Raw genomic sequence first — 27780 nt, forward strand, 5'->3', positions numbered from 1 at the left:
CAGCTATTCTTTTTCTGTGCACAAACCACAGGTCAAATCTACATGGTTTTCATCAGGCCCCAACAGCACCCACTGAAAACAGTCTTTCACTTGCCTATCTTGAAAAATAGAGACACCTTTCAAAAATTACTTAATTCAGCCTGGTCACCGAATTGCCTAGTGTTAAAAGGACATGCAAACAAATTGCTTTCAAAGTTCTTTCTCTGCTTTTTAAGCCTAATGAACCACTTATGAAGTAGTTTCACCCAGAAGTCTTCGAAACATGCCCTCATTTTGAATGTGTTGCACTTTCCTGCTCTGTTGACAGGGTGATCTGCCAAATTTTGTGGAATTAAATTGTCCTCTATATTTGTGGTTTCCCAAAGGCAATGCCATTAAGAAATAATCTGCCAAGGTTTTTTCCTGGCCTCAGATCAATTGCTACTTGAATAAAAGGAAAAAGGAAAGCTGCCAAGAAGAGAGACATGATGTTCTACTCTGGACAAAAGTTAAAAAGGGTGTTTGAATATTTAGAGGAATTGCTTAGTTCTGCCTCTCACGCTTTGTTTAAACCCCCTTGCTGAACTGTATGAAGTTATATCATGATATGCACCTACATTTAAAAAAATCTCTTGCATCAATTATCTAATTTTATTCATAAAATAAACCTGTGTACTAGGGAGGGTGGGAATAGTGGTCTTGTTTCACATGATTAGCAGAGATGTTAACAGTGTCCTGGTTCACACAGCTAGACGGGACAGGGAAGATTTGGGCTTCTAGCCTCACACTCTCTGGTGTCCACAATTTAAAAAGATTAGCACCAGAGCTTAGAGGCTTTGAATGCTTTATTCTGATTCTGATTCACATTTGCCTCCAAGGGGAAAACACTCAGTTTGGGTCCGGGCAGTCCACGCATAGCAGCCAATACATATTTAAAATATAGACACACACACACACACACACACAGACACTCTTCCCTAATACTTCTGATGACATACAATAAGATTGATCAAATTAGACATATTTAATATCAATGATGTATAACATTTATAAAACCTGTGATATTTTTGTTGTTAAAATGTTTCTTACAGCAAGAAGAAAAAAAGTTTAGATTGATGCCTGACTTTGCTACATCCTGTAACAGCTTAAGGTAACAAGTATGCAGAAAAATTTTTGGATAAGAAGTGTTTCACAAATTCTATCAAGCTAAAAAATATTAAGGCAGAACAATTTATTTTTATTATTTTTTTTGAGACAGAGTCTCGCACTGCCACCCAGGTTGGAGTGCAGTGGCTCGATCTCAGCTCACTGCAACCTCCACCTCCCAGGTTCAAGCCATTCTCCCGCCTCAGCCTCCTGAGTAGCTGGGACTACAGGCATACGCCACCATGCCCGGCTAATTTTTGTATTTTTAGTAGAGACGGGGTTTCACCATGTTGATCAGGCTGGTCTTGAACTCCTGACCTCAACTGATTCACCCTCTTCAGCTTCCCAAAGTGCTGGGATTACAGGAGTGAGCCACCACACCTGGCCTTATGTATTTATTTGAGAGAAGGTCTCGCTCTGTTTCCCAGGCTGGAGTGCTGTGGTACAATCTCAGCTCACCTTGACCTTCTGGGTTCAAGCAATCCTCCCACCTCAGCCTCCCGCATAGCTGGGACTACAGGTGCGCACCACCACACCCAACTAACTTTTGTATTTTTAGTAGAGATGGCATTTTGCCATGTTTCCCAGGCTGGTCTTGAACTACTGAGTTCAAGTAATCCTCTGGCCTTGGCTTCCCAAAGTGCTGGGATTATAGGCATGAGCTACCACGCCTGGCCAAATGTAGGATAATTTAAACATTACATTCGTTTAATAAATTTTCTTTGCCATGTCCCCAGTTTGCTTAAGGGCTAAATTCAAGTTCTCATGGTTTTTTTTTCCTGGTTTTATTTTGAAAAAGGAAACCCTTCAGGGACAACAAAAAACAAAAACTAATATCTTTCAGGGAGATTTGTGAAGGTTGAAGTCATAGCTTGCTGTAACTTGAAAACTCGTTTATGTCATATTGTGCCAAGGTAAAGATGAGCGGGCAATCCACCCCCATTTGGGGAAAGTGTGTTTTCTTTCACAGCAATTGATGGAGGTGGGTATGTTCCATTGTGCTTATTTTGCTTTATCTGTAGTTACAAAATTGGACCCCAGGCTCTAGTTCTCCAAACGTGATTTGGCTGCACGAGGAGGACACCTGACAGTGAAGGTGACAACGTTTCACCTTCATCCACTGCTTCCAGAGAAGGTCACATTCTCCACCGAGAGGTGCAGTACCAGTGGCAGTCATCCATCACCTCCTCTTACATTCTAAGAGAAATATGCACCATGGGATTTACACTTGGCTTTGATGTGTGCCTTGATGAACTCAATCTCATGCAAAGACTCACTGGGTTGAAGGAAGCATGAAGGGTTGGGAAAGGGAAGCACAACAAAACAAAGGCAGAGGAAATAAAGTGCAAGCCGGGGAGAACCAGGCCCAAATTCGTCATCCAGTAAGGGTTCTCCAGAAATGTGTATACCTAGTTAATTTGGAATTAATTACATGGGGTCAAGTTGTAGACACTGAACCCTATAAGACACATGTGAGGGCTGGGTGTAGTGGCTCACATCTGCAATCCCAGCACTTTGGGAGGCTGAGGCGGGTGGATCACCTGAGGTCAGGAGTTCAAGACCAGCCTGGCCAACATGGTGAAACCCCGTCTCTACTAAAAAAATACAAAAATTAGCTGGGTGTGGTGGCGGGTGCCTGTAGTCCCAGCTACTCAGGAAGCTGAGGCAGGAGAATTGCTTGAACCTGGGAGGTGGAGGTTGTGGTAAGCTGAGATCGCACCACTGCACTCCAGCCTGGGTGACAGAGCGAGACTCTGTCTTAAAAAAAAAAATGTGCACACATGTACGTGTATAAATCACTCTCATACAAAATTTTCCTCTTTATTTATGAAGAGGAAATATAAAGATATTTATTTTCCCTTAAGCAACCCAAAAGAGGTGAATAATATTGACCCTTTTATTGCACTTGACAATAAAAAGGAACTGTAAGCCAATTGGTCACTCATGTGGAGAGTTTTATCTTCCTGGAAATGTGTACCAGGTCCCCTCTGACAGTAACAAAGAATTACTGTATCAGCTGTGACAGGAGAAATATAAGGAGACACTAACTTCAGACTTACCTGTGTTTCTCAGTCTCAGTGTCTGAAAATACTGAGTCAGCACCTCCGCCAACATTACAAACCTCATCACCATCTTCCTCCTCGTCAAAATCAGAGGTGTTCAGGAAATCAAAGCTCTCTAAAGCACTTTCAACTGTAAGACTTAAACTGGAAGACCTGCTGCGGCTTACTGCTGGCTTGCACTGTAAAGGCAGAAGGCACCAGGGAGAACATCAACATATCCGGAAAGAGAAACAAGACACACGATGCTCAATTGGAGATGCCACACTTTTTTTTTTTGTTTGAAGTTTTTATTTTTTGTTAGCACTTAAAAAATGCATTTAAAAATCTTTATATCCAAAAAAGAAGTACAACCATGGATAAAATGGCACAATATCTGGGACTGGTTGCAGAAGAATCCAGAGGGAAGTCAGCAGGTTGAAGAATAGGAAACAAGATTGGCCATGAGTTGATCACTGAGGAGGTTGAGGGATGGGCACACTGGGATCCATTAGAGGATCTTCTCTACTTCTGTTGGAAATTTTTATAATAAAAAGTTGAAAACAAAACAAAACCATGTCAACCACAAAGCCTTGGGAAACAGAACTGCTATATCCCTCTGCCTGGTGCTCACCCCAAAATAAAATACCACAAGCAGACAAATTTTAAGTCAGTGAGTCAATGCTGAATACTGACCAATCTCTAATTCCAAGTGGCAATGTCTTCAGTGTTTTACAAAAGGCGCTAGCTATCTAAGGCATCTGCTCTAAAGGACTAACAAAACAAATCCCAGAAACAGGAAGTGGTTCAAATTCACCTAGCCCATGTTCCCTAGGTAAGAAGCCCTGCATCTTTTTTTTTTTTTTGAGACAAGGTCTTGCTCTGTCACTCAGGCTGGAGTGCAGTGGTGTGATCACAGCTCACTGCAGCCTCAATCTCCCGGGCTTAAGCAATCCTCTCACCTTAGCCTCCCAGGTAGCTGAGACCACGGGCATGTACCACCACACCAGGCTAACTTTTTTCTTTTTTTGTAGAGACAGGGTCTCCCTATATTGACCACACCGGTCTTGAACTCTTGGGCTCCAGCAATCCTTGGCTTCCCAAAGTGTTGGGATTACAGGCATGAGCCACCGCACCTGCTCACAGCATATAATTTTTCCTCTGAGGACTGAGGAAAGAATGAAAGCCTTGGGCATGACAAGAAGCAGCCCTGCTTCCTCTGGAGCTCTGCCTCAAAGGCAACAAGTCCCACCACTTCCCTGACCAGGCCGTGGCATCATGGGAACAATCCCATTCTCTGACCCGGAGCATTCTATAATGCTGGCCACATGCAGAAACATTACAAGCAAAACAATGCCAGTTGCTATGGGCACAGAGTTGGAGAAAAGTATTTCCAAATATTGAAGAGCATGCTGGGGTGGGTCGAATGGGACAAATTCTGCAAGTTAGAAGCACTAAATGTCCTCCATCCAGTTAGGTGACACTCCTTGCTGATTTCTTAGCGCAAGGTAGGAAGGGCCTTGCAGGGATATGTCTCTGACACTCAAGATGGCACAAAAGCACATGGGAAAACGTCTTTCAGTCTTTTAAATCACAGTTGTCTCATTCACCCTCAGTGATCTCCGTCCAAGAGGCAGCACCATTTAGTTTCTGATCATCAAGATGTTTAGCATCCTAGGAATGTGAAGGAGGGAGAAAAGAGAAAGCTTTGTCCAGCTGATGCTTTAATTCTGGCTGGATACAAAGCCATTTGCCCCAGACCTGAGCACACTCACTAGTGACGTTTTCAGCAGTCTCAGGGGGAGACAGGGAGTTGGTCTGGACTTCACCTACTTCTAGGGTCTTTTTTCCTAAGCAAGTTGTCTGCACAATTTTATCTTGTACAGTATGGATGTGTTTAAATATTGGTCATGACAAAGAAAGGGGCAGTTGAGGATTTTAGTAGCAGGACAATTTTGGAACAACAGCAGACTGAAATAATACTCTGGAAAGAAGTCTCTGATCACCAGTTTTTAATAATGCTTAGTGTTTCCTGTGGATTGAGCTACTTACCAGCACCCTAGATGCCTAGAATGGGAGCTGCTATCACTACTGGATTTCTCTAAGGAATTCACTTTAGATGGCATCAATTTGTGTCTTAGCTCTTTGAAATGAATACCTTTTACCCACAAAGCAAAGCTAGTCAACTTTGGAGAAAAGATAGGTGCTTAGTAGTCTACCAGACAAGCAGCCTGCATATACAAGCCCTGAGCTGATGGTTTTGAACTGATATTTTACAGAAAGTAGATTCAGAGTGCCCTTCTGTTTCTCAGAGGCTATGCCATCAACTGAACTATCTGTCATGAGCATTTGAGGACCTGGAGAGTCAGGACCTGAATTATCATCTGCCTTCGGCACAAATCTCCTCCAGAGTTAGGTCAGCAAGACTGAGTAGAGAAGGATAAGATGGTCAAAAAGCCTTGGAAATGTAGTTTCAGATGCCACTGGGCAGGCCACATATAAAAACAATCATCATATTCTTTTTTTTTTTTTTTTTTTAGACAGAGTCTCACTTTTTCACCCAGGCTGGAGTGCAGTGACATGATCTCAGCTCACTACAACCTCTGCCTCCTTGGCTTAAGCGATTCTTCCACCTCAGCCTCCCGAGTAGCTGGGACTACAGGTGTGTGCCACCATGCCCAGCTAATTTTTGTACTTTTTGTAGAGATGGGATTTCGTCATGTTGCCTGGGCTGGTCTCTAACTCCTGGGCTCAAGTCATCTGCCTGCCTTGGCCTTCCAACATGCTGGGATTACAGGCGTGAGTCACCATGCCCAGCCAGGAAAACAGTCTTAGGAAGGGATGCAACAACCTTCTGTGGGTTGGTTCTCGGCTTGCCCCTGCAACCTTACTTTCAAGACTTTTTACAGATCAGGTCCCCAAAGAACTGCTCTTTTAAGAAAAAGGATCTGAGTTCTGTCTTATATGACAATATAAATCACAACAGCAAAGAATACAAGAAGTGGCAGTGAGATTTGGGACAACAATTCAAATCTGTCTTCTTGTGCAGTGTTTTTTAAAAAATTAATCTGTATGCAGGTGGAGACAGATACATTCTGATGCAGCAATAATGATCTCATTATCAGGACCTCCCGCCTGCGATGAAATCATCCTTCTCATCTTACCCTCCCACCTCCATCCTGGGCTGTCTGATCCCTATGGATTGAGGGTATCTCTGGAGAGTCTGTAGATACCCTGCTCTAGAGTAGAATGGATGATTATTTTGCTGATGATTAATCTGAGATTCTGATTTGGTCATTTGGACCCATTGTGAGAGCAGGCAGTCTCTTCCAGCAGGCAGTGGCTCATGGCTCTCACAATGGGACTGGATAACTCTGACTCCAACCAGGCAAAGGGCTCCCTGCTTTCCCAACACCCTGAGAGGGATCCTATCCAGTAACGCCTGTGAGACTGTAATCATCAAAATGCCACTATTTCACATATGGGATTAGAATGATTAACTTGGGGACTGGGGGAATTTCAACGTTCTCTAGAGCTCTTTGTTTAAGTCCTAATCAATTTGGATAAGTTGATCTGTTGTTAGGAAAATAAAAATATGCACTACTGGCATATTAGTGCCATTTAAAATGATGATGAGCTATTAATCCTGTGATTGGACAAGATTTTTTTTTTCAAAATGATACCTCATCTTAAATAGAATGTTGGCTTAGGACACCTCTCTCCAAACCTAATCCAATTTCTCTGAAAAGGTACTTACTTTTAGAATATCATCCAAATGCATGACTTCTTGGTTCAGATCCTGAAACTCTTTATACTGCTCTTTATGTGGTTCTAATGCAAGGAAAAGCCCATTAAAAGCATCCTCTAAGCTTCCATCTAGAAAGGATCTGCAACCTTCGGATTCTCCACCAACAGAGCCCTCAGAGAGCAGCCTGTCTGTGGCCACTGGCACCTCTGCAGATGTGAGCCTCTTGACCAGCTGCTTCGTGATGTTTCCTTCCATAGTGTCCAGTTCCACAGGCTTGAGCTCAGAGGCCTCCTCAGACTCTTGCAGAAGTGCCTCTGCAACATCATTCTCAAGGAACAGGTGCTCAGCCCCAGCACCTGAGGACTGTCGGCGGCAAGCCTCAGACGGGGCTGAGGCAGGTTTTCTGGGTTCCTCTGGGTCTTCCTCCTTGAGGTGTGACTTTGGCTGTTGGCCTTCTCCCAAGGAGTTCCTGGAAGATGCTGAGCTGGTGTCATCCATACCCTCATTCTGGGAGGCCAAGCTGCTGTGGTTAAACTCCGCAGGGGTGATGGTAATTTCTGGATTTGTTGAGTTGGAAGGGGAGCCTGTTGAGTGCGAGGTGAGGGTGCAGTCCCCGTTGGGCAGGTCACTGAAGCTGAGTGACAGTGGCATTTTCTCCTCGGCTGCCTTTCCATTTTCAAAGATGTCATCAGGTAGATTCGACTATAGATAAAAGATACCTCATTATTATTTTCAATACAAATGATGCATTTGGCTTGGCATGGTTTATTTCCGGACAGAATATAAGGCAATTACAATGAAAAAACCCAGAACTTTCAGAATGTTAGCATTTTATTTGTTGATGCCTTGTGTGTGTATGTGTGTGTGTGTGTGTGTCTGGCAAAAGAAAACAGACCATCGAGGACTGTTTCTATTGTTTAATCTAGGTGAAAGTTCATGGCAATAGTTTCAAGGTTTGATATTTTTCAAAAGAAAAGGTTGCATGGGGGGAGGGGGCTTGTTTTCTGAATTCCAAGAGCTCATAATATTTGGCAGCCATAGTTATGAATAACATTACCAATTTCTTTTTCTATTTAGGCATCTATCTTAAAAAACTTTCCAACATCCATGCAATTTAGTTCCAAAGATGTGATGTTTTGTTCTGCTTCAATTCTCAAAAATTATTTTTTTGAAAATCTCTGCCCACAAATCCCAAGCTCTGGAAAATGTTTTATTAATTTAGTAACCATGCCATAAATAATTCAAGGCCAGCCATACATTTGCATAGCTTCTCTAGAAATAAAAGGAAAAGACTAATAAATGGAACATCAATCTTGCAGGAGGCAAAACCCAGGGCTCTCAGGCCGCCTAGAAACACCAAGTCATCTGTCAAGCAGACCTGGGTGGTGTCACAGGTACGCCCTGTGCTTCATGAAGCAGAACTCTGAAGAGAGAGGCCAGAAATATCCAGGTAACCAAGATCATTCATTTATTCAGGCATTTCTATTTCTAAGTCAGCTCTCCTTGTGCTGTGGTCTGTGTATAATGCCTAAATGCCAAATGCTGCTCTGTGGAAAGGGCTTTTGAGTTACTGAGATAAACCCCTTCAAAATGGTTAATTTTTCTTTTTTTTTTTTTTTTTTTGAGACAGAGTTTCACTCTTGTTGCCCAGGCTGGAGGGCAATGGTGTGATCTCAGCTCACTGCAACCTCGGCCTCCTGGGTTCAAGTGATTCTCCTGCCTCAGCCTCCCAAGTAGCTAGGATTACAGGCATGCACCACCACGCCCCCAGCTAATTTTTGTATTTTCTTTTTAGTAGAGACAGGGTTTCGCCATGTTGGTCAGGGTGGTCTCAAACTCCTGACCTCAGGTGATCCGCCTGCCTCAGCCTCCCAAAGTGCTGGGATTACAGGCGTGAGCCACCATGCCTGGCCCAAAATGGTTAATTTTTCTTAGATCCCAGATTCGGTTTTTAAAGTAAATAATAAATAAATAAAGTAATAAATAAATAAATGGTAATAATTTAAATAATTTGTTTAAATTATTTAAATAATAATATTTAAATAACAAATAAAGTAAATATATTTAAATAAATTTAAATAATAAATTTAATTGTTATTAAATATTTATTTATTATTAATATTTTTAAATAATTAATAATTATTAAATAATTATTATTAAATAATAAATTTAAATAATAAATAAAGTAAATAAAGAAAGTAAATAAAATAAAGTAAATATTTAAATAATAAAGTAAATAAATGGTAAGTATCATGCCAATAATTGTTTTAATTATATATTTGTCAAATATATAATAATTTGTCAAAATGACAAATTCTCAAAATTTGCTGGGAATAAGCCCAGCAAATAAAAACGTTACAGCAAATGCAGTGAAGAGCAGAAGGGAAGACAAAGCTCCCCGTCCCCCTCCAGCCGGGTCACTGGTCCCATTGCTGCTGTATCTGAGGCCACTAGATCCCGACACATGCAGTTCGTTGCACCCAAACTGTCCATTGTAGCATGGTTGGAAGGTGATTTACTTTAACCACAGGATGAGTGAAATGATGTGTCACTGGACACTTGAGTAACCTCTACAAGCTCAGTCTCTTTACCTCCAAAACTGGGGATGTTTTACTCTATTAGTGATTATTGAACTGTGGTCCACAATGTTGTTGGGGTGGTGGGCTCTGGTGCTCCTCTTCCTCCCCTCCCAGCTTGTGTATTTCAGTTTCTTCCCTCCCGTATTTGCATCCCCCACCTCATATACACCTTATGTCTCTAGAAAAGATAAAAGGTATCTTTTAGGGGAGGGATGAGGGATGCCTGGAGCCTTCTCCCTAGACCTCATCCATGGGGGTCCCTTAGGCTTCTAGAACCCATGGGCCCTCCATGTGGTCCCACTCAGCCTTGTCTGATCTGTGTACACATCTCATGGCAGCACCTAGGGAGGTGGGAGACACTGGGTATGGCAGGGAGATTGGGTAGTCAGGATTCTTATTCAAATTCCAAAGTCCTTCCCAGCCATTTCTCTTGAGACTCCAAGACTCAAGCTCAATTTCCACCTACTTAAGTGGCAAATATTGAGTGAGAATAAATCGAGACGCCCTGCCTAAGGGGACTTGCAGTCTACCAAGGGGACAAGTCTAACAACAAGCACACAACAGTACAATGGTGTGCACGCTATAACTGAGGGATGACATCATGAGGGAAGGGCCCCAATGAGGGGGTGGCTGCTGCCTGAGAAAGAGCCAATCCTGGAACTCAGTGTGGAAGATGGTGAGGTAGGGGGCAGGAACTGGAGGAAGTGCATTCTAGAAGGAACAACATGCAAAGACATGAGCTCCTGAAAGGAGGTGGTGCATTTGGAGGACACTGAGAAGCTCCAAGGGGCCCCAGCAGAGGATAGAGAGTGGAAAAGTGGGATGGGCTTATGGTGGGCTGTGGTCAGATGGGAATAGCCGCTCTGAGGACCTTTGCATTTATCTAAAAGGCTTTATCAGGAAAGCCATCCAGTTGTTTTCTAACCTTGTTCTTATTTAAATTATGACATGAAACCTCTACCAACTCTCGCCCACAACCCTCAACCTGTAGCACATGAGCATATGAGCATGAATATACATGTTATGTTAATGGTTGTGTGTACAGCTGTGTTAGCTCTTTGTGTTTTGGTTCATGTTTTCATGTGTATTTCCCCCATACATTCTTCCCATTTTCCTTTAAAACTCCACCAGAGTTTAGCCTGGTCCTTTTCACCTGCCCTTTTTTTTTTTTTTTTTGAGAAAAGGTCTTGCTCTGTTGTCCAGACTGGACTGCAGTGGTGCAATCATAACTCACTGCAGCGTCAACCTCCTGGGCTTCAGTGATCCTCCTGCTTCAGTCTCCTGGGTAGTTGGGACCACAAGTGTGCACCACCACAACAGGGTAATTTTTAAATTTTTTGTAGAGACGGGGTCTCACTTTGTTGCCCAGGCTGGTCTTGAACTCCTGGGCTCAAGCCATCCACCTGCCTTGGCCTCACAAGGTGCTGGGATTATAGGTGTGAGCCACCATGTTCAGCCTTCACCTGCATTTTTTAATTCAATGAAAATGATGCAATTATTATTATTATTAACTCAAAGACTTTTAATCCTTTCCTCTGTTGACACTCAAAGCTTCATTTTATACATCTGTGAAGAGCAGGATGTTCCATGCATGTGTGTGCGCGTGCATGTGTGTGTGGATCCTCTGGTGACATAATGTATAATATATAATACTTACTGTATTCCTGACTGTGAATTAAGGATATCTTTTTATCAAAGTGTTATCGAATTAACAAACATTATAATAAACTAAGACTAGAACCTTTCAAATAGAAGTAGCTCTAGTAAAATTCATTGAAATCCTTTTGAGTTCCCTGAATGCCAATTTTTTTTGTTTGTTTTTGAGATGGAGTTTGCTGTTGCCCAGGCTGGAGTGCAATGGAACCATCTTGGCTCACTGCAACCTCTGCCTCCTGGGTTCAAGCGATCCTCTCACTTCAGCCTCCCAAGTAGCTGGGACTACAGGCACATGGCTCCACTCCCAGCTAATTTTTGTATTTTTAGTAGAGGCAAGGTTTGACCATGTTGGCCAGGCTGGTCTTGAACGCCTGAGCTCAAGTGATCCGCCCACCTCCGCCTCCCAAAGTGCTGGGATTACAGGTGTGAGCCACCACGTTGGGCCGAATGCCAGTTTTTGAAAGGCTTAAACTTGTTTAAAATCTTGTTACCATGGATATCTTTGCCACAATGGAGAAAAATCACAGCACAAAAACAGGGATCATTAGAAGAGGACAAACTGCGTCTCTATCAGTTACATGCACGACCAAGTTTCCCGCCCCAAGGACAGTACAGCTGTAACCATTACCCAGTGAGCAAGACAGAGAAGATAAAACAAGAGACATGCGAGTCACACATGCCACAAGCCCCCGAAGTCAAGCACTCCATACCCGGGCAGGCCACACTCACATAGAGCTCTAGCACGGCCTTGGGACTCGGCCTGAGGGAGGGCAGGTCACTGAAGGAGCGGCTGCGGTGCAGCTTGGCAAAGAAAGTGTCTTGCAAGGCACTCAAGACAGACAGCCGCCTGGGCTTGTCTGGGGAAGGATGCAGCCACCTCTTCAGAAGTGAAAGCAAGATGGGGGAGTTAGTGGGAAGAATCAGGTTACTACGTTTTGTTAGCTTTTTAGCAAGCATTTTTGATTAAAACAAGGAGGCTATTATTTATATGCACTTCTTTAAAAGGCTGATCTTAGAGAATGTTCAGAAAAATCTACATGTTACCATCACAGCAATAGGTAAGGGGGGCAGGGAGAGAGGAAAAACAGAGGAGGCTCACCACCTCTGATAGAATTACTAACTCCCAGCACTGTCTCTTAAGCATTTCAAATGCTGGGTGCAAGCACTGGCTCAGGTGCATTGATTCTACTCAGGAAATTACACTGAACTTACAAAGAAGGAGTGGTCTTTGAAGGTGGGCGTTTCCGGGGTACCCTGGCTGTACATGGACATTCTCCTCTGAAGGGCTGCCGCCTTGTTCCCAGCGCCTGAGGAAGCGGTCATATCCTCCACATCAAATGGACTGCAAAACAACAGGTCCCCATGTATGCGCATTTGGTAAAATCACCTATCATCAACAGACCACAGGCTAAGAGAGTACCTCATTATATAAAGGTAAACTCAACCAGTGGGAACTGGGCTGGTTTTAGCTAAACTGGTTTGCAGAACACAAACCTGGATAAAAGAAAAGAGCAGAAAATTGAGTCTAGACTCACCCAAGGGACCCCAGAATATTATCACAGCTCTAAGCACAATTTATCTGTACACTTAGATACACCTGTTCCTCATTAACATTAGAAACACAAATTTATGAATGCTTGCTTCGACGAAACAAGATGTTGAAAAGTCTATAAAAATTATCTGAATTTTGCGGGGCTAGATACCTTAATGGTATAAGACATCGACAGACTATTGTTCCATTCTAAAAAAAACACTCAAAAATAGAATCCCACTCATTTCAGTTGACACAGAGCCTCTTGTGTGGGAAGAGAATAACATTCTGTTCACAATGATGCCACTTAACATCATGGCACCCGATTTATCCAGCAAGAAGAATGATCTTGCATGTGAGACGTCAATGACTGCAGATTGTGGGGAGGGAAGGGCTGGGCAAAGCGTGCTGATGATGACAAGGCAAGAGTGTCTTTGCTGCTTCCACACCTGGCTTTCTATATTGTAAATGAGATCCTGAGCATGAATACTCAACATGTCATATTTACTCGGCAATATACCAGGGGCATTACATTAAACGTTGTGAACTACTAGTGGTTTTTTTTTTTTTTTTTGGAGATGGAGTTTTGCTCTTGTTGCCCAGGCTGGAGTGCAATGGCACGATCTCAGCTCACTGCAACCTCTGCCTCCCGGGTTCAAGTGATTCTCTTGCCTCAGCCTCCTGAGTAGCTGACATTACAGGTGCCTGCCACAATGCTCAGCTAATTTTTGTATTTTTAGTAGAGATGGGGTTTCACCATGTTGGCCAGGCTGGTCTCGAACTCCTGACCTCAGGTGATCCACCTGCCTCAGCCTCCCAAAGTGCTGGAATTACAGGTGTAAGCCACCGCGCCTGGCGCTGCTAGTGTTAATAACTTATCATGACCTTTCTCACCGGGTGACTTTGGAAAACCATTTCTAAGTTCATTGCTTTGAAAAAAGATATCTCTTGCCCTTTGGGGATATTCTATTTCAGTAAATACAGTGCAGAGGAACTAAGGATACTCATACTTTTCCAGAGCAGTGTGAAGTTATGCGATAAAGAGGAATAAGCATCCGTGAGAATCAGGATTTTCCTGAGGTCAAAGTACCTCCTATTGGACAGATGTTTTCTTTCAAATTAGTTTACTTGAGAGGACATATGCCCTTATATATTTAAAGGTAGAGAGGGAAGGAAGGTGACAGAAAAAATATTTTAAAATAGGAAGTAGAAGAGGAGATTGGTGACATGACCCAGGCCTCTCCAACTTTAACACGCGTACACCTCACCCAGGGAGCTTGTTAAACAGATTCTGGGGCCTGAGCAATTCTGACACAGTAGTTCTGGGGTGGGGCCCGAGATTCTGCTTTTTTAACAAGCTCCTTGGTGATGCGGATGGTCCATGCGCCAGCTTTGAATAGTACTAGCCGGTATCAGATATTTCTATATGATGAAATAAAGGAAGAGGCACTTACTACCAGGTGATTTCCAGGTTCAGTTTGATGGTGCCAAGGTCATTGATGTCGACAGCCACTACCTGAGGTCGGGCTGCAAACAGCTCTTTGGTCTCACAGGTCACACTACCTACCAGGATGTGAGTTGCTAGCCCTTTGAGCTCCGTGACCTAGCAGAGAGAGTGGGAGGGGATAGGCCTTACATCACAGCAGAGGAGAAAGGTAGAATAATGTGTCTTTTTTTTACTGAGCTAGGTTGGTCATTTCTTTCAGAATCATATCTGAAATCGGAAGCGGGTTTTCATTTTTCTTTCTTTCTTTTTTTGAGAAGGGTCTCTGTCTGTCACCCAGGCTATAGTGCAGTAGTGTGATCATGGGTCATTGCAGCCTTGACTTCCTGGGCTCAAGTGATCCTCCCACCTCAGACTCCCAAGTAGCTGGAACTACAGGCACATGGACCACATCTGGCTAATTTTTGTACTTTTGTAGAGGCGGGGTTTTGCCATGTTGGCCAGGCTGGTCTCGACCTCCTGGGCTCAAGTGATCCACCCACCTCAGCCTCCCAAAGTGCTGGGATTACAGGCATGAGCCACTACACTACGCTTGGCCAGAGGTGGATATTTCAAAAGTATATCTTAGATTGACTTTACTTACTCTGATGAGACGGCACCTGTCTTTGTAACAGACTTGTAGTGTAGAGAAGTCTGTGGGATGGAGGGGCGACAGGCAGGGGTCACGGGTAAAAGCCCCACCAATGGATCATCCAGCCGTGGCACCAGGAAAGACAACAGGCAATGACAATACTGTACCTTGATGGAGATGAACCCAACTATCAGGGGCAGAAAAACTGTTTCTTCTCCATCCCAGCTCTGCTTGCCATTTACTTCTATTTTGCCTTTCAGTTTCCACCGCTGCCGGCCATACTTCATGAAAATCTGGAGAGGAGACATCCAAGGGCCTTCATGACTTGCCACCCCCCTTCTCCACCAGAACACCAAGATCAAAAAGAGAAAGACCTAAAGCCACTGCTGCCCTCCCCTTCTCCCTTACTGTCCTTCCACCCCCTTACTCTTGGGTGTGAATGGAGCTGGGGATGAGTGGGGAGGAGACTTTTTTTTTTTTTTTTGAGGTGGAGTCTCGCTCTGTCACTCAGGCTGGAGTGCAATAGTGTGATCTTGGCTCAATGCAACCTCTGCCTCCAGGGTTCAAGCGATTCTCCTGCCTCAGCCTCCCAAGTAGCTGGGACTACAGGCATGTGCCACCATGCCCGGCTAATTTTTGTATTTTTAGTAGAGATGGGGTTTCACCATGTTGGCCAGGCTGGTCTCAAACTCCTGACCTCAGGTGATCTGCCCACCTCGACCTCCCAAAGTGCTAGGATTACAGACATAAGCCACCGTGCCTGGCCCGAGACTTTTAAAGCACAGTAAGTTCTGCCTGTCTGAGACAGGGAGGGTACAGGTTTTCTGTAGTAAAAGGTCATTGCACTGTGCCTTTCTGCTTACTCATGCCAAGCAGTTCTCTCTCTTGTTAGTTGTACTTCAATAGAGCAGCCATTGAGATTAATTCTCCACAGAACCCAGCTCCTTTAGCAAGATGAGGAAGTATCAGCTAAAACCCCCTTAGCAGTCAGAAGCAAGAAATAAAGACATCCTTACTCTGGATAGGGAGATGGAGCTGGCAAGGACTTTGAAATCCAACATACTCTTGGGGGAAGGTGTGCAATATCTCCTTGGTCAGAATGCTTTAATGTTTAAGGGAAGATACACCCTCACCCCCTGCTAAGAAGTATGAGTATAGAGGGTTTTGGAGGAGATGTTAGATGAAATGGTTATATAAGTTTCCTTTTGAAGAGGGAAAAGAACAAAGGCTATTTTTACTTTTTGGAGCACATTTTTACAAAGAAAGATCTAGATGTTATTTTTCTTCAGTCATGGTACTTATGATCAGCCATGATCCTGGATTGGCCCTTGGATCAGGAAAAAAAAAAAAAAAACTGCTTACCTAGTACAATATTGGGACACCTGGCAAAATATGAACATAGACTAATTCCAGGTGACGTTAGCTGAAGAGCCAATGTTAAACTCACTGGTGTTGAGGGCTTAGTAATGCCTATATGAGAGAATGCCTTTCCATTCTTAGAAGAAGAATTTAGGGATGAAGAGTCCTGGTGTTTGTATCTTGCTCTAAAATGGTTCAGGGGCTGGATGTGGTGGCTCACACCTGTAATCCCAGCACTTTGGGAGGCTGAAGGGTGGGGGGGAATCACTTGAGGTCAGGAGTTCAAGACCAGCCTGGCCAACATGGTGAAACCCCGTCTCTACTAAAAATACAAAAAAATTAGCCAGGTGTGGTGGTGCGCACCTGTAGTCTCAGCTACTCCAGAGGCTGAGGCAGGAGAATCGCTTGAATCCAGGAGGCAGAGGTTGCAGTGAGCTGAGATCATGCCACTGCACTCCAGCCTGGGCAACAGAGCGAGACTCCATCTCAAAATAAAAAATAAATAAATAAGTAAATAAATAAATAAATAAATAAAATGGTTCAGCAAAATAATAGTAACAATGACAGCAACAATGATGATGATGACAGAGCAAATGTGGCATAATGTTACAAAGTGGTGAATCTAGATGCAAGGTTTATGGGAAGTCCTGTACCAGTTTCCAGACTTTCTCATTGGCTTAACATGTTTTTAAAAATTAAAAATTAAAAAAAAAAGACAACTTGAAAAGCAAAATAATGACATGACAACTGGTCCCTACCCTTCAGGTCCATAATTCCAGCACCTAGACCAAGACAATACTTACTTCATATTGATCTCCAGGACAGAGGCGTGCAAAGCCAGCCAGACCTGTAACCAAGCAATTGGAAGGTGAGGTGTAGAACATATTTCCCCTCTCTATAGACACATACTGGCACATTAAAAAGAATTCAAGTGAAGTGTCAGAACTTTTTGCAAACTCACATAACATTTTTTGGGGCCATTCCTGGGGAACAGCTGTTTTGGGGGGAATTCCTTCTATCACCGGTAAAGAAGACATTCCTGGATGAAGTGATGGAAGAGCTGGTCTCCAAGGCAGGGGAGGCTGGGCAAGGTGGGGAGCTAGAGCTCAGAATATCTTGGGCCAATTTAAGATCCAAGTAGATTCTAGGGTTAGGGTATTAGGGCCATAAAGATAGATTTATTTATTTATCCAACATATTCCCATGAAGATAATCTGGTCTCCTATTTTTCTTTCTGTCCTAAAATGTGTGATTTTTAAGTGCCTCCCATTTGAGTTAAGATTCCATGCAGTTATTTCCCTTGCTGCCCGCCAATTTACTCATTCTGATGTTTTCTTTATCCTTTTTATCTGGGATAATGATACAATTTACTGTTATGAAATCCCTGAAAATGGATTATTACTTACCCAAAGCTAGTGATTAAGAAAACAAAATCAATCCAACCAATCAAATGATACACCCCCAAAAGAAAGACAGGACTTTTCTTCCACTGTGCCATCCAGCAAGTCATGTCTAACTGGATCTGCTCGATTTGAGATCTCTTTCTGGTGCAGCAGCAAAAACAAATCTTATCAGACTAGATGGCCACCATCTGAGGCCATCTCAGGAACTCTGGGTTTGTCCAGTCTTTTTCTTTGTTTTTGTAGATATTTACTGAGAGCCTGCTGTATGTAAGGGTCTACGCTAGGCATTGGGGTAATAATTTGGAAATTAAAGATTTTTATGGATACTTATGATATAGAACAAAATACGGTTAAAGCCCACAGAAATGAAACAGACAAGGACTTGAAGGCAGTAAGATGGAGTTACACCTGAGGTTAATTTGTTTATCTACCGGCTATCCTACTCTAGAAAATTTACTTAACCCAAGTTTCTTCACCTTTAAAATAGGGTAACAGTGTCCACGTCATAGAATTGTTTGTAAGGACAATAGATGGCATGTAACACATAGTAGGTCATTAATACATGGTAATGATGATATATCCAAGAGTAGGATAATACTATTTATTGAGTACATGCCATCTACTATTTAATGAAAGACGTAATCTATATGAAAATACACAAGGCTGGCATGGTGGCTCACGCCTATAATCCTAGCACTTTGGGAGGCCAAGGCAGGAGGATGATTTGAGCTCAGGAGTTCAAGACAAGCCTGGGCAACATAGTGAGACCTCATCGCTACTAAAAAGAAAAAAAAAATTAGCCAAGTGTGGTGGTGCATGCCTGTAGTCCCAGCTGCTCAGAGGCTGAGGTGGGAGGATTGCTTGAGCCCAGGAGGTCTAGGCTATAGTGAGCCGTGATTACACCACTGCACTCCAGCCTGGGTAACAGAGTGAGACTATGTCTGAAAAAGAAAAAAAAAAAAAAAAAAAAGAAAACACACAGTAAATTGATACGCATCAGGGAGGCAAACAGCAGTGGAGACACAGAAGGAGATCTTTGCTTTTTTCTGTATTTTTATGAGAATGTATTACTATATAATTAAAATAAAAAAGAGAGACTATCTTATTTAATGTAGAATAGTTTCATGGAGGAAAGTAGCATTTGAAAAACAGAGTTTCACCACATTAAAATGAGGACATGGGTGTACAGATACTTCCAGGCTGAGTGAATGGCATGTGTGCATTCGACAATGTTTCTTGAATGTCTACTGTGTCAAACATGAATAAAGGTGTGGGGAGGAAGGCGTGCTAGTCACATGTGCATAGCAAATGAGGAAACTAATCTCATCAACAGAGGCTTGTCAGTGACCCAGCTTTACTTTAATCAGTTGTTTCTGGCTTTAGTCAGCTGTTAAGTTGTTTTCCTGCCAATCACAAAGCAAAGCCCTTTACATTCATAGGGGCCTAAAGACTAAAAGTTTTATTCAAGGAACGAAAAAAGTTTAGTAAAAATGGGTAAAAATCTTCATCCTTTAAAAATTTATTGAAGGAAAAAAAATAAAGTTTTATAAGATTTCCAGTTAAGAATTCAGTACAGGCTGGATGTGGTAGCTCACGCCTGTAATCCCAGCACTTTAGGAGGCTGAGGTGGGCAGATCACCTGTGGTCAGGAGTTCCAGGCCAGACTGGCCAACATGGAGAAACCCTGTCTCTACTAAAAATACAAAAACTAGCCTGGTGGGGTGGTGCTTGCCTGTAATCCTAGCTTTTCGGGGGCTGAGGCAGGAGTATCGCTCGAACCCTAGAGGCAGAGGTTGCAGTGAGCAGAGATCACGCCTCTGCACTCAAGCCTGCGTGACAGAGTGAGACTCCATCTCAGAAAAAATCCAAAAAAACAAAAAAGAATTCAGTACAAATATTTGGAGTGAACTTTTAATTAAAGGCAAGATTTATAATGTAATATTAAGTATAAAAAGAAAAAAGGCAGCTGGGTGCGGTGGCTCATGCCTGTAATCTCCGCACTTTGGGAGGCCAAGGCAGGTGGATCACCAGGTCAAGAGATAAAGACCATCCTGGCCAACATGGTGAAACCCAGTCTCTACTAAAAATACAAAATTAGCCGGGTGTGGTGGTAGGTACCTGTAATCCCAGCTACTCGGGTGGCTGAGGCAGGAGAATCGCTTGAGCCTGGGAGGCGGGGGGTTGCAGTGAGCCGAGATCATGCCACTGCACTCCAGCCTGGCAACAGAGCGAGACTCCGTCTCAAAAAAAAAAAAAAAAAAAAAAAAGGAAGGACACAAAACTTTACATAGAGTATAACCTCAGCTATATATAAATGGATCCCCAGGGAAAAAAAGTCTAGAAAACCATACCAAACTGTTAAAAATAATTATCTCTGGTAGGGTAGAATTAAGGAGAAAATTAAATTTTTGTCATTAAGTGGTAATTTTTATTTGATTTCTAAAAAGATCATATGCTTATTTTGTAATACAGAAAAAAGATGTAAAAAAGATCACACACATTGGCAGGCAGCATGTATACACAGAAAAGTTGGTTGGATATTTTAATAATTTTAACAAAGCTTAACACTGGGTGGAACAATTATATATGATTTTATTTTATTGTTATATTTCTCAATGTTTTTAAAAAAGAAGGTACTACTTTCAAAGTGTTTAAATAGAGATTGAAGAAGACACGAACAATTCCTCCCTGTTTACCCAGTGATTTTTTAGAGGCAGTCTGAGGAAATAATTTTGATGAGCTGGTCCAGAAACAGCTGTTAGTCCTAGGCTGTTCCCACACAAAGACATCCCTATGACAAATGGATCCCTTGGTACCTCAGCCTCCTTGAGTTGCTATTTATAACCTTTGTATTCTGGGTTGCTTTTATATTTATTTAAACGTGATTTTACCCATATAAAGATGCTGTGGATGGTATCACACAATGTGTTTTGCCTTCTATGAATAGCCCTGTTAGTACGCTGGAGACTCTTGGCCAGGCATGGTGGCTCACACCTGTGATCCCAGCGCTCTGGGAGGCCAAGGCAGTAGGATCACTTGAGCCCAGGAGTTTGAGACCAACCTGGGCAACATAGTGAGACGCTATCTCTACAAAAAATTTAAAAATTAGCCAGTCATGGTGGCGTGCGCCCGTGGTCTCAGTTACTCAGGAGTCTGAGGCAGGAGGATTGCTTGAGGTTAGGAGTTTGAGGCGGCAGTGAGCCACTGAACTCCAGCCTGTGTGACAGAGCGAGACACTCGACTCAAAAAACAAAACAAAGCAAAAAAACCAGTAAGTTGAGAGTCTTAAATGAAATGCTTCTACTTTCACCTGACTGATAGACGTTGCATGGGTAAACTGACAGCAAAAAAAGGTCCCCGGATGCTTAAAAAAAAAGCACGTGCTGTTACCATCACTTGTCAGTAGGTGGCAGCAACTCACCAGCTCGTCCGTGCCTTCCTGCCCGTGGAGCCAGTACATTTAAGAACAGCTTTCACTAATAATAACACAACAACCCACTTAAAAAGACTTACTGAAATAAGAACAGAATTAAAGAAGCCTGTATTCCACTAATAACTTTCTGGAGCATTTAGTTAGTCTTTAAAAAAAATACTTCTGAAAGAAAGTATAATCGACTGGCTTTTGTAAATCCTAAACTGGACATTCTAATTCTAATAAAATCCAAAGTGCTCTTTAAAAACCTCTGCGAATTGGTCGGACATGGTGGCTCACACCTGTAATCCCAGCACTTTGGGAGGCCGAGGTGGGCGGATCACCTGAGGTCAGGAGTTCGTGTCCACCCTGGCCAACATGGAGAAACCCTGCCTCTACTAAAAATACAAAAATTAGCCAGGTGTGATGGCATCTGTAATCCCAGCTACTCCGGAGGCTGAGGCATGAGAATCGCTTGAACCCAGGAGGCAGAGGTTGCAGTGAATAGAGATAGTGCCACTGCATTCCAGCCTGGGTGACACAGTGAGACTCTGTCTCAAAAACAAAACAAAACCTCTGCAAATTAGTTCAGGATTAATCTATTGCCTGTTTATGTAATTACAATGGAAGACTGGTTGAAAAGAAACTGATCTGACATTGTTACTAGATAAAGGTGAATAAAGGGGAAATCCTTTGAAGGAGTTTTTTCCCCCCTTTAAAATTACCAGAAATTTTATATCTGAAGAAAACTGAATGTGAGAAAGGTACTTGGTAGTGATGTTTTTTTTTTCCACTTCTTAGCCCATGTTACTAAGCAAAATTTCTTGGAACTGCTGTAGTGGCATTACTGATCCTCTGATTGTAGCAATAATGTAGCACAATGGCACTATCCAGGCACAAACAGCTTTTGTGCCGTGCTTCTTAAAGTTCTATCTGCTGTGTAAGCCACTGGTGGTACTGGCCACGGAATTAGCACTAACAGTGGGGCAATGACAATTACAGTCTGTCTTTGAGGCCTGGCCAGGTTTCTTACAGGCTCTTGTCTGGGGGCCTGCTGGCATTTTCACAGTTGGAGAAAGCTGCAAGTTTTCTCAACAGTTTGTGATTACCAGTGCATGATCTAGAAAGCTTAATGAAAGCTTTCTAGCTTTCACTCAAAAAACCATCATGGGGGTTACCTCTGAGGATGCACACTGGGGGCTTGCAGGGGTCATACCTTTGGATGTTTCATGGCGCTCACGTATTACTGATCTAACACCTCCTCCACAGCCTCGTTTGGAGGGTGTTACAGCAGCTGCCTACTCTTGCCTGCCTTCCTTTGCTCAGACACCATTGTGCCAGAAGAATGCTCTCCATCATTTTTCCCAGTTCTATGATGATCTTCCCTTCCAAGAGTCACACTTCCTACTGTAAGACAAACAACCAAGTAGCTATACAGTCAGGAGCTCCTATTATAGGCCTTACTGATTTATTGACCAGGCATAAATAATGCAAGTTTACTAGCTCAGTGGTGGTTCTTTCTTCTCAGGAAGGTTGACCTGCACTGGAAACTGTAAGGACCAGGATATATACACTGCCTGGAACTTAATTTGAACAAAGTAATAATTTGGAAAACTAGTTTGCTCTAAGGAACTACATCTCTTTACCTCCATCCTGTTTGATAGTTTGCAGATTAAGTACTCTCCGTTTAGCCTGGCATTCACGGATTTTTATTATCAGGACCCAACTAATTCTCCATAGCTCTTCTCCTGACAAGCACGTCAGCCACACCGATCTACTTGTCACCTCTGAACAGGCTTTCCTCTGTTTGGTGAATGCTATTCTGGTGCTGTTCACCATACATAACACTGGGATGCCTTCCTCTTTCCTGCTCCCCTCCCCACCTAGAGAGGTGAGTGGCAACCTTTTCCTCCTCTCCCCTCCTGCTTCTGCAGCAAACTGGGTCACACTGTTGTTCAGGTGGTCATTTGTTCCATTGAATGAGAATGCACAGCCTCATATGTCTGTTTTCTCTGGTAGACCATGTGGAACTGAAGGCCAGGGACCAGTCATCAGAATGCAGTCAAGTGCCTGGCCAATAGCAGGCACTCAGTAAGTACTTGCTCTGTTCTCTTTAATGTCACTACCCCAAAAGGTTGTTGTCTAGTGTTGGGGGTGGGGCAAAAAGGGAAGTGAGGAAGGGTGTGGTACGAGGAAGTTAGGGGTTGCCGGGTCTGAGAGTATTATGAAATAGTCTCCATTTGTCAATATGTATGTTGGAAGTAGTTTTTACCAGAATGAGTAACAGATGAGAAAGCAGCTAATTGCAAAGACAATAGGATTTCTTGGCAGCATGAGGTTTCCCTTTCTCTTTATGGAGGAAGAGAAAGATTTCCATTGGGGTGTTTACCATTGAAAGCCTTCACAGATGTAGTTTCTGAGTTTGCATGTTAGATGAGGAAAGTGGAGGAGACAGGAGTCTATCAATGAGGAAGGAGATTCAGTTTCAGGCCTGAGAAACCTCATGGAAGAAACCAAGTGTTCAGGTAGACTCTCAGGAAGATCAGGCAGGAGAGCAAGAACAAGAGAGAGAGGGGGAGATAGAGGAGCAGGAGCAACAGCAAGTTCGTCAGTCCATCAGGGCTGTGATGTAGTGGGGTGGCCAGGTCCCCCAGTAGGTGGCAGGGACTCCAGCATCATCCCCTTACTGACCATCAAGCCTGAAGCTCCAGATCTGGTCCCAGGGTGGTCCCTTTCCTCTCATCCCACTCCCAGGGTGCCTCTGTGCTAGGTTGGAGAGGATCTGCCCATAAGGGAGACCATTGTTTGAACAATGGTTTATATTGTCTGCTCAGCTCGGAACTTCCCTCATAACATGGAGTTAGAGGTGGGAATGCATTAGGAACAAAGAACCCTGGAATTCAGTTTCTTGTCTGACTCCAATTTACGTGTGACTCCTGGGACATCATTTAGCCTCTCTAGGCCCCTATTTCCCATCTGTAAAATCAGGAAATTACCATCCCACCAAAAATAGATGCATTTGATAATACTGAGCATCAGAAATAGGAGAAATATAGTATTTTTTATATTAGCAGTGATAGGCGATGTGCATGATTTGAATTACCGTTAGGCTTCGAGACTCTGCGACTGTGCTAGTCTGTGTGGGTAGCGTCTGAGTGTTGGGGGAAGTAGAGGGAAGGTTTTCTGCTAAACACTGATTCAGGGCAGTTATTTTCCAGAATTGATCAGGCTGCTGATAGAATCATCCTCCAAGTTAAAATAAAAATTCCAGGGCCTACCGTGGGACTATGGACCTGCGTGATTTTGGAACCACTGACTCAAGTGAGGACCCAAAAATGTAGAGAATGGACCTAAAAAATGGAAAAAAAGCACAGATGCCAGACTCAGTAGCAAAGCAAGTGTTGAAATTTAACACTGAATACTAAACTGATTCCCTACCAGATCTGCCGGAAGAGAAGCATGCAGCCATTTGGGAAGCTGAGGGTCAAGGTCATTTATATTCCAGGTATTCTCATACAGGCTCTCACATGTCAGTGCCTAGTGCTTGACAGAATAATTTCCCTCCTGAGTTAGATGATTCATTGAAAAATGAAGCCCTCCTGTGGAGCCCTTTCAAAAAACGTCTCCTTTTCTTTACTCCCTTAATTGCAGAAAGTAGAAAGAGGGTGATTAAATCCCCATTAGCAACCCAGGGATCAAGCTGCTAAGAAACCTCAGAATTGCATAAGCACCAGCCCTCTTCGCTGCAGTCAGATGGGTCAAAACTTGGAAGAGAAATTGACTTGCTGTGATGGCTGCTCATTTGACAGCCATGCCTGGCCACTGAGTCGTAAATCTGACAGCACCTAAGCAATGCTCTATTTTCTAAAACCAGACTTCGTTTTTGTTCTGAAGATGCTGTGGTATAACTCAATAATGTGTCTAGTTTGGAATTTTCTGGAATAAATACCAGAAAGGCACTGGGAGGGGAAAAATTCTCTGTGGGTTTAACACCAAGATTTATAAAATATCATAGTTTGCTAGAAACATGAGGAGCTAAAGGAAGAATTTAAACATCACCACAAAGAAGCCAACGGACAAGCTAGAATGTGGGACATTCTGTACAACAATGGTTTCTACAGCAAGTCAAGGGTAAGAAAAAAAGTGGGGGAGAGGTTTGTTTTAGATTAAAGGAAGTCTAAAAGATATACCTAACAACCAATTGTAATGCATGGACCTTGTTTGGATCCTAATTTGAACTAATCAAATGTACAAGGCATTTTTGAGACAATGGGGGAAATCTGATAATGGAATGGGTTAATAACCAAGGCTTATTATTTTTGTTAGCTGTGAAAACGTGACAGTACTTGGCATCGTGGTTATGTAAGATGACAGCACCATGCTTTAAGAGATGCATACTGAAGTGTATAGCAGCAGACTGACATATCTGGGTTTTATTTCATCAAAGGACTTCTCTTTTATCAAAGGAAAAACAAAAGCAAAGAGATGGAGCAAATGTGGCAAAATCTTGCTGATTATTACATCTAGGTGATGGGTTTATGGGGGTTCATTATAATGTTCTCTCCACTTCTGTGTATGTTTGAGATTCTGTCATAATATTTTTGTGTGTGTAGGTAAGCCTCAGGATGAGAAGCATCAGTAAACTATCAAAAGTGGGGTGGGTTGAGAGTGGGTGGCACTGCGTCTTTGCAAGGAAAATAAAAATAGCATGGGCACTCAAACTTCAAGGAGCTCTGCGCTCTGCAGAGACGGCTCCTTAGTCTCTCTAAACAAGGAAAAGAATACCTTTCATCTTGATGGAGAATTCTCCCAGCAGATTCTCTAGCTCCGCTTCAATGGTGCACATATTCTGCAAAGAGGACAGGAGATGAGCATGAGAGCTAGCCTTTCACCCAACAGCTCAAAGCACACGACGTTTGAACAGCAGCACAACCACTGCATGAACAACAAGAAGCATTTACCTGTTTGCTCCACACAGCACAGCCTAAGAAATATTCTTGACAAAATGTTTGATCTGAGTCTAAGCCCACCTTTTAGTGTACAGGAAATTTAGGGCATAGATGAGCAAGTCAGGTTATATCAAAAATAGACACGTTCAGAATGTGGGGTAGTCTGCTTAACCTTGATAATATCCTGATTTGAAAGTAAATAAATCAAAACAGTTATAAAAGACATTATTGATCCAAATAGGGAAAACTTGAAAATGGACAATATGTTATATAATTCTATAGGATGATTGTCAATTTTCTTGGTTGTGGTAATGGCATGCGGTTATGTAGGAAATGTAGATATTCCATAGGTTACTATTAAGAGATCCCTGGCTTGATTTAGCCATTGTATTACATATTTCTGTGTATACACACTTCAAAACATCATGTTGTATACCATAAATATGTAGTTTTTATTTGCCAATTACAAATAAATTTTAAAAAGAGATACAGGTTAAAATACATATGGGGTGAAATGTCATGATGTCTATCTGACAAATGACTTGAGGGGGATTTGATCATATGAGAGAGAGGGAAAGCAAATATGGCCAAATATTACCGATTGGTAAATCTAGATAAAGGCATATGGTGTTCAATGTACTAGTCTTTCAATTTTTCTATAGGTTTGAAGTTTTTCCTAATAAAAATTTGGGGCCAAAAGAGCACAAGGGCTGAATTCTGCTCAAGTGAGTAAGGCGGACTTCCTACTGCAAAGTCACAGCACCCCAAAAATTATTTTTGGGTCTGACAAGGGTCTTCTCTTTGATGTTGAAGGAACAGGATAGAGAGAAGGAGTAACACCATCTGTGCATGTGGTTAGATACATAACTACCCTCACCCTACTTCCTCAATACCTGAGGACCTAAATAGAACAACTGCAGTTAGAAATGAAAAGGGAAAGTGCTGTGGCCACGGGCCATCCCCAGGGAGGCCCTTCTGATTGACCAGCTTACAATCTGGATGCTGCCTCTGCTATGCTAAGCAGCAGTCTCCATTGAAGCTTGATGCAGGGTGATGTCTGCAGGCTTCTCCCTCAGTTGCCAGCCTCCCACAAGGCTAGGGGTTCGAGGGTGGCCTCACTGACAAAAGCATGGCCAGCTTGATTAGTGCAGGCTGGTATTGCTTCCATTTAAATTCTGTATGCTGAGGACCTCAGCCTAGAGGTTCTGATTCTTCTATATTTCTTTGTTCTGCTCCAAATGATCACTCTCATGGGATGCAAAGAGAATGGCATTGCTTTTTCCCTTGCAAGTTCTCACTACCTGAACTAGCTAGCAAGGCTGGGGAAAACTTCCTGAAGTCTGAGCTCTGTGTAGCTTGAAAGCCTTGAAAACAAAGCCTCAGTATTATAAACCAATTTACTTCCTCAGAGTATTGGGCACCTCTGTGAAGAAACACAGTTTCCAGAAATATCAACTATGCTATCATACATGTCAGGATTGCTACCAGTATCTCTGAAAAACGTGAGAGCAGCTAGGTTAAGTCTTGAGGACATCCACAGTCAAAAATTTTCCTCTTCCCACCGCCCGGCAACCCCCCCCCCCATCCCCCACAGCCACTGATGAACATTGCTATACACGCAAAAGCTCCTGAACCACCTTGACTGCATTGTTAAATCCTCATTTTAAACCGTCATCATAATAAAATCCTGGCTTTTGTGGTTATGTGAGGATATATTTCTTTCTTGTTTTTTTGTTTTTTTTTGAGATAGAGTCTCTATCTGTCACCCAGGCTGGAGTGTAGCGGCGCCATCTCAGCTCACTGCATCCTCTGCCTCCCAGGTTCAAGTGATTCTCCTGCCTCAGCCTACTGAGTAGCTGGGATTACAGGTTCCCGCCACCACGCCAGGCTAAGTTTTGTATTTT

At 42.9% G+C, this 27780-nt stretch overlaps 1 protein-coding gene across 11 annotated transcripts in view; it reads right to left on the minus strand.

The window, feature by feature from the left end:
• The window catches only part of RIPOR2 (RHO family interacting cell polarization regulator 2), a 236046-nt gene that overhangs the window by 26998 nt on the left and 181268 nt on the right, over nucleotides 1-27780 (minus strand). For 6 of the 11 annotated variants that reach the window (XM_054490703.2, XM_063665880.1, XM_054490708.2 and 3 more), the window contains 7 exons: nucleotides 25713-25776; nucleotides 16916-16959; nucleotides 14921-15046; nucleotides 14133-14281; nucleotides 12360-12489; nucleotides 6922-7614; nucleotides 3186-3367 (listed from right to left, as the gene is read on the minus strand). In XM_054490703.2, the coding sequence (XP_054346678.2) occupies nucleotides 3186-3367; nucleotides 6922-7614; nucleotides 12360-12489; nucleotides 14133-14281; nucleotides 14921-15046; nucleotides 16916-16959; nucleotides 25713-25776 (1388 nt within the window). Of the gene's footprint in view, nucleotides 1-3185; nucleotides 3368-3427; nucleotides 4839-6921; nucleotides 7615-11876; nucleotides 12027-12359; nucleotides 12490-14132; nucleotides 14282-14920; nucleotides 15047-16915; nucleotides 16960-25712; nucleotides 25777-27780 lie in introns of those variants that run through there. The other 5 variants (XM_054490710.2, XM_054490712.2, XM_054490714.2 and 2 more) reach the window with 4 other exon arrangements.

This window comes from Pongo pygmaeus, chromosome 5 (assembly GCF_028885625.2).
Source record: "Pongo pygmaeus isolate AG05252 chromosome 5, NHGRI_mPonPyg2-v2.0_pri, whole genome shotgun sequence".
NCBI lineage: Eukaryota > Metazoa > Chordata > Mammalia > Primates > Hominidae > Pongo > Pongo pygmaeus.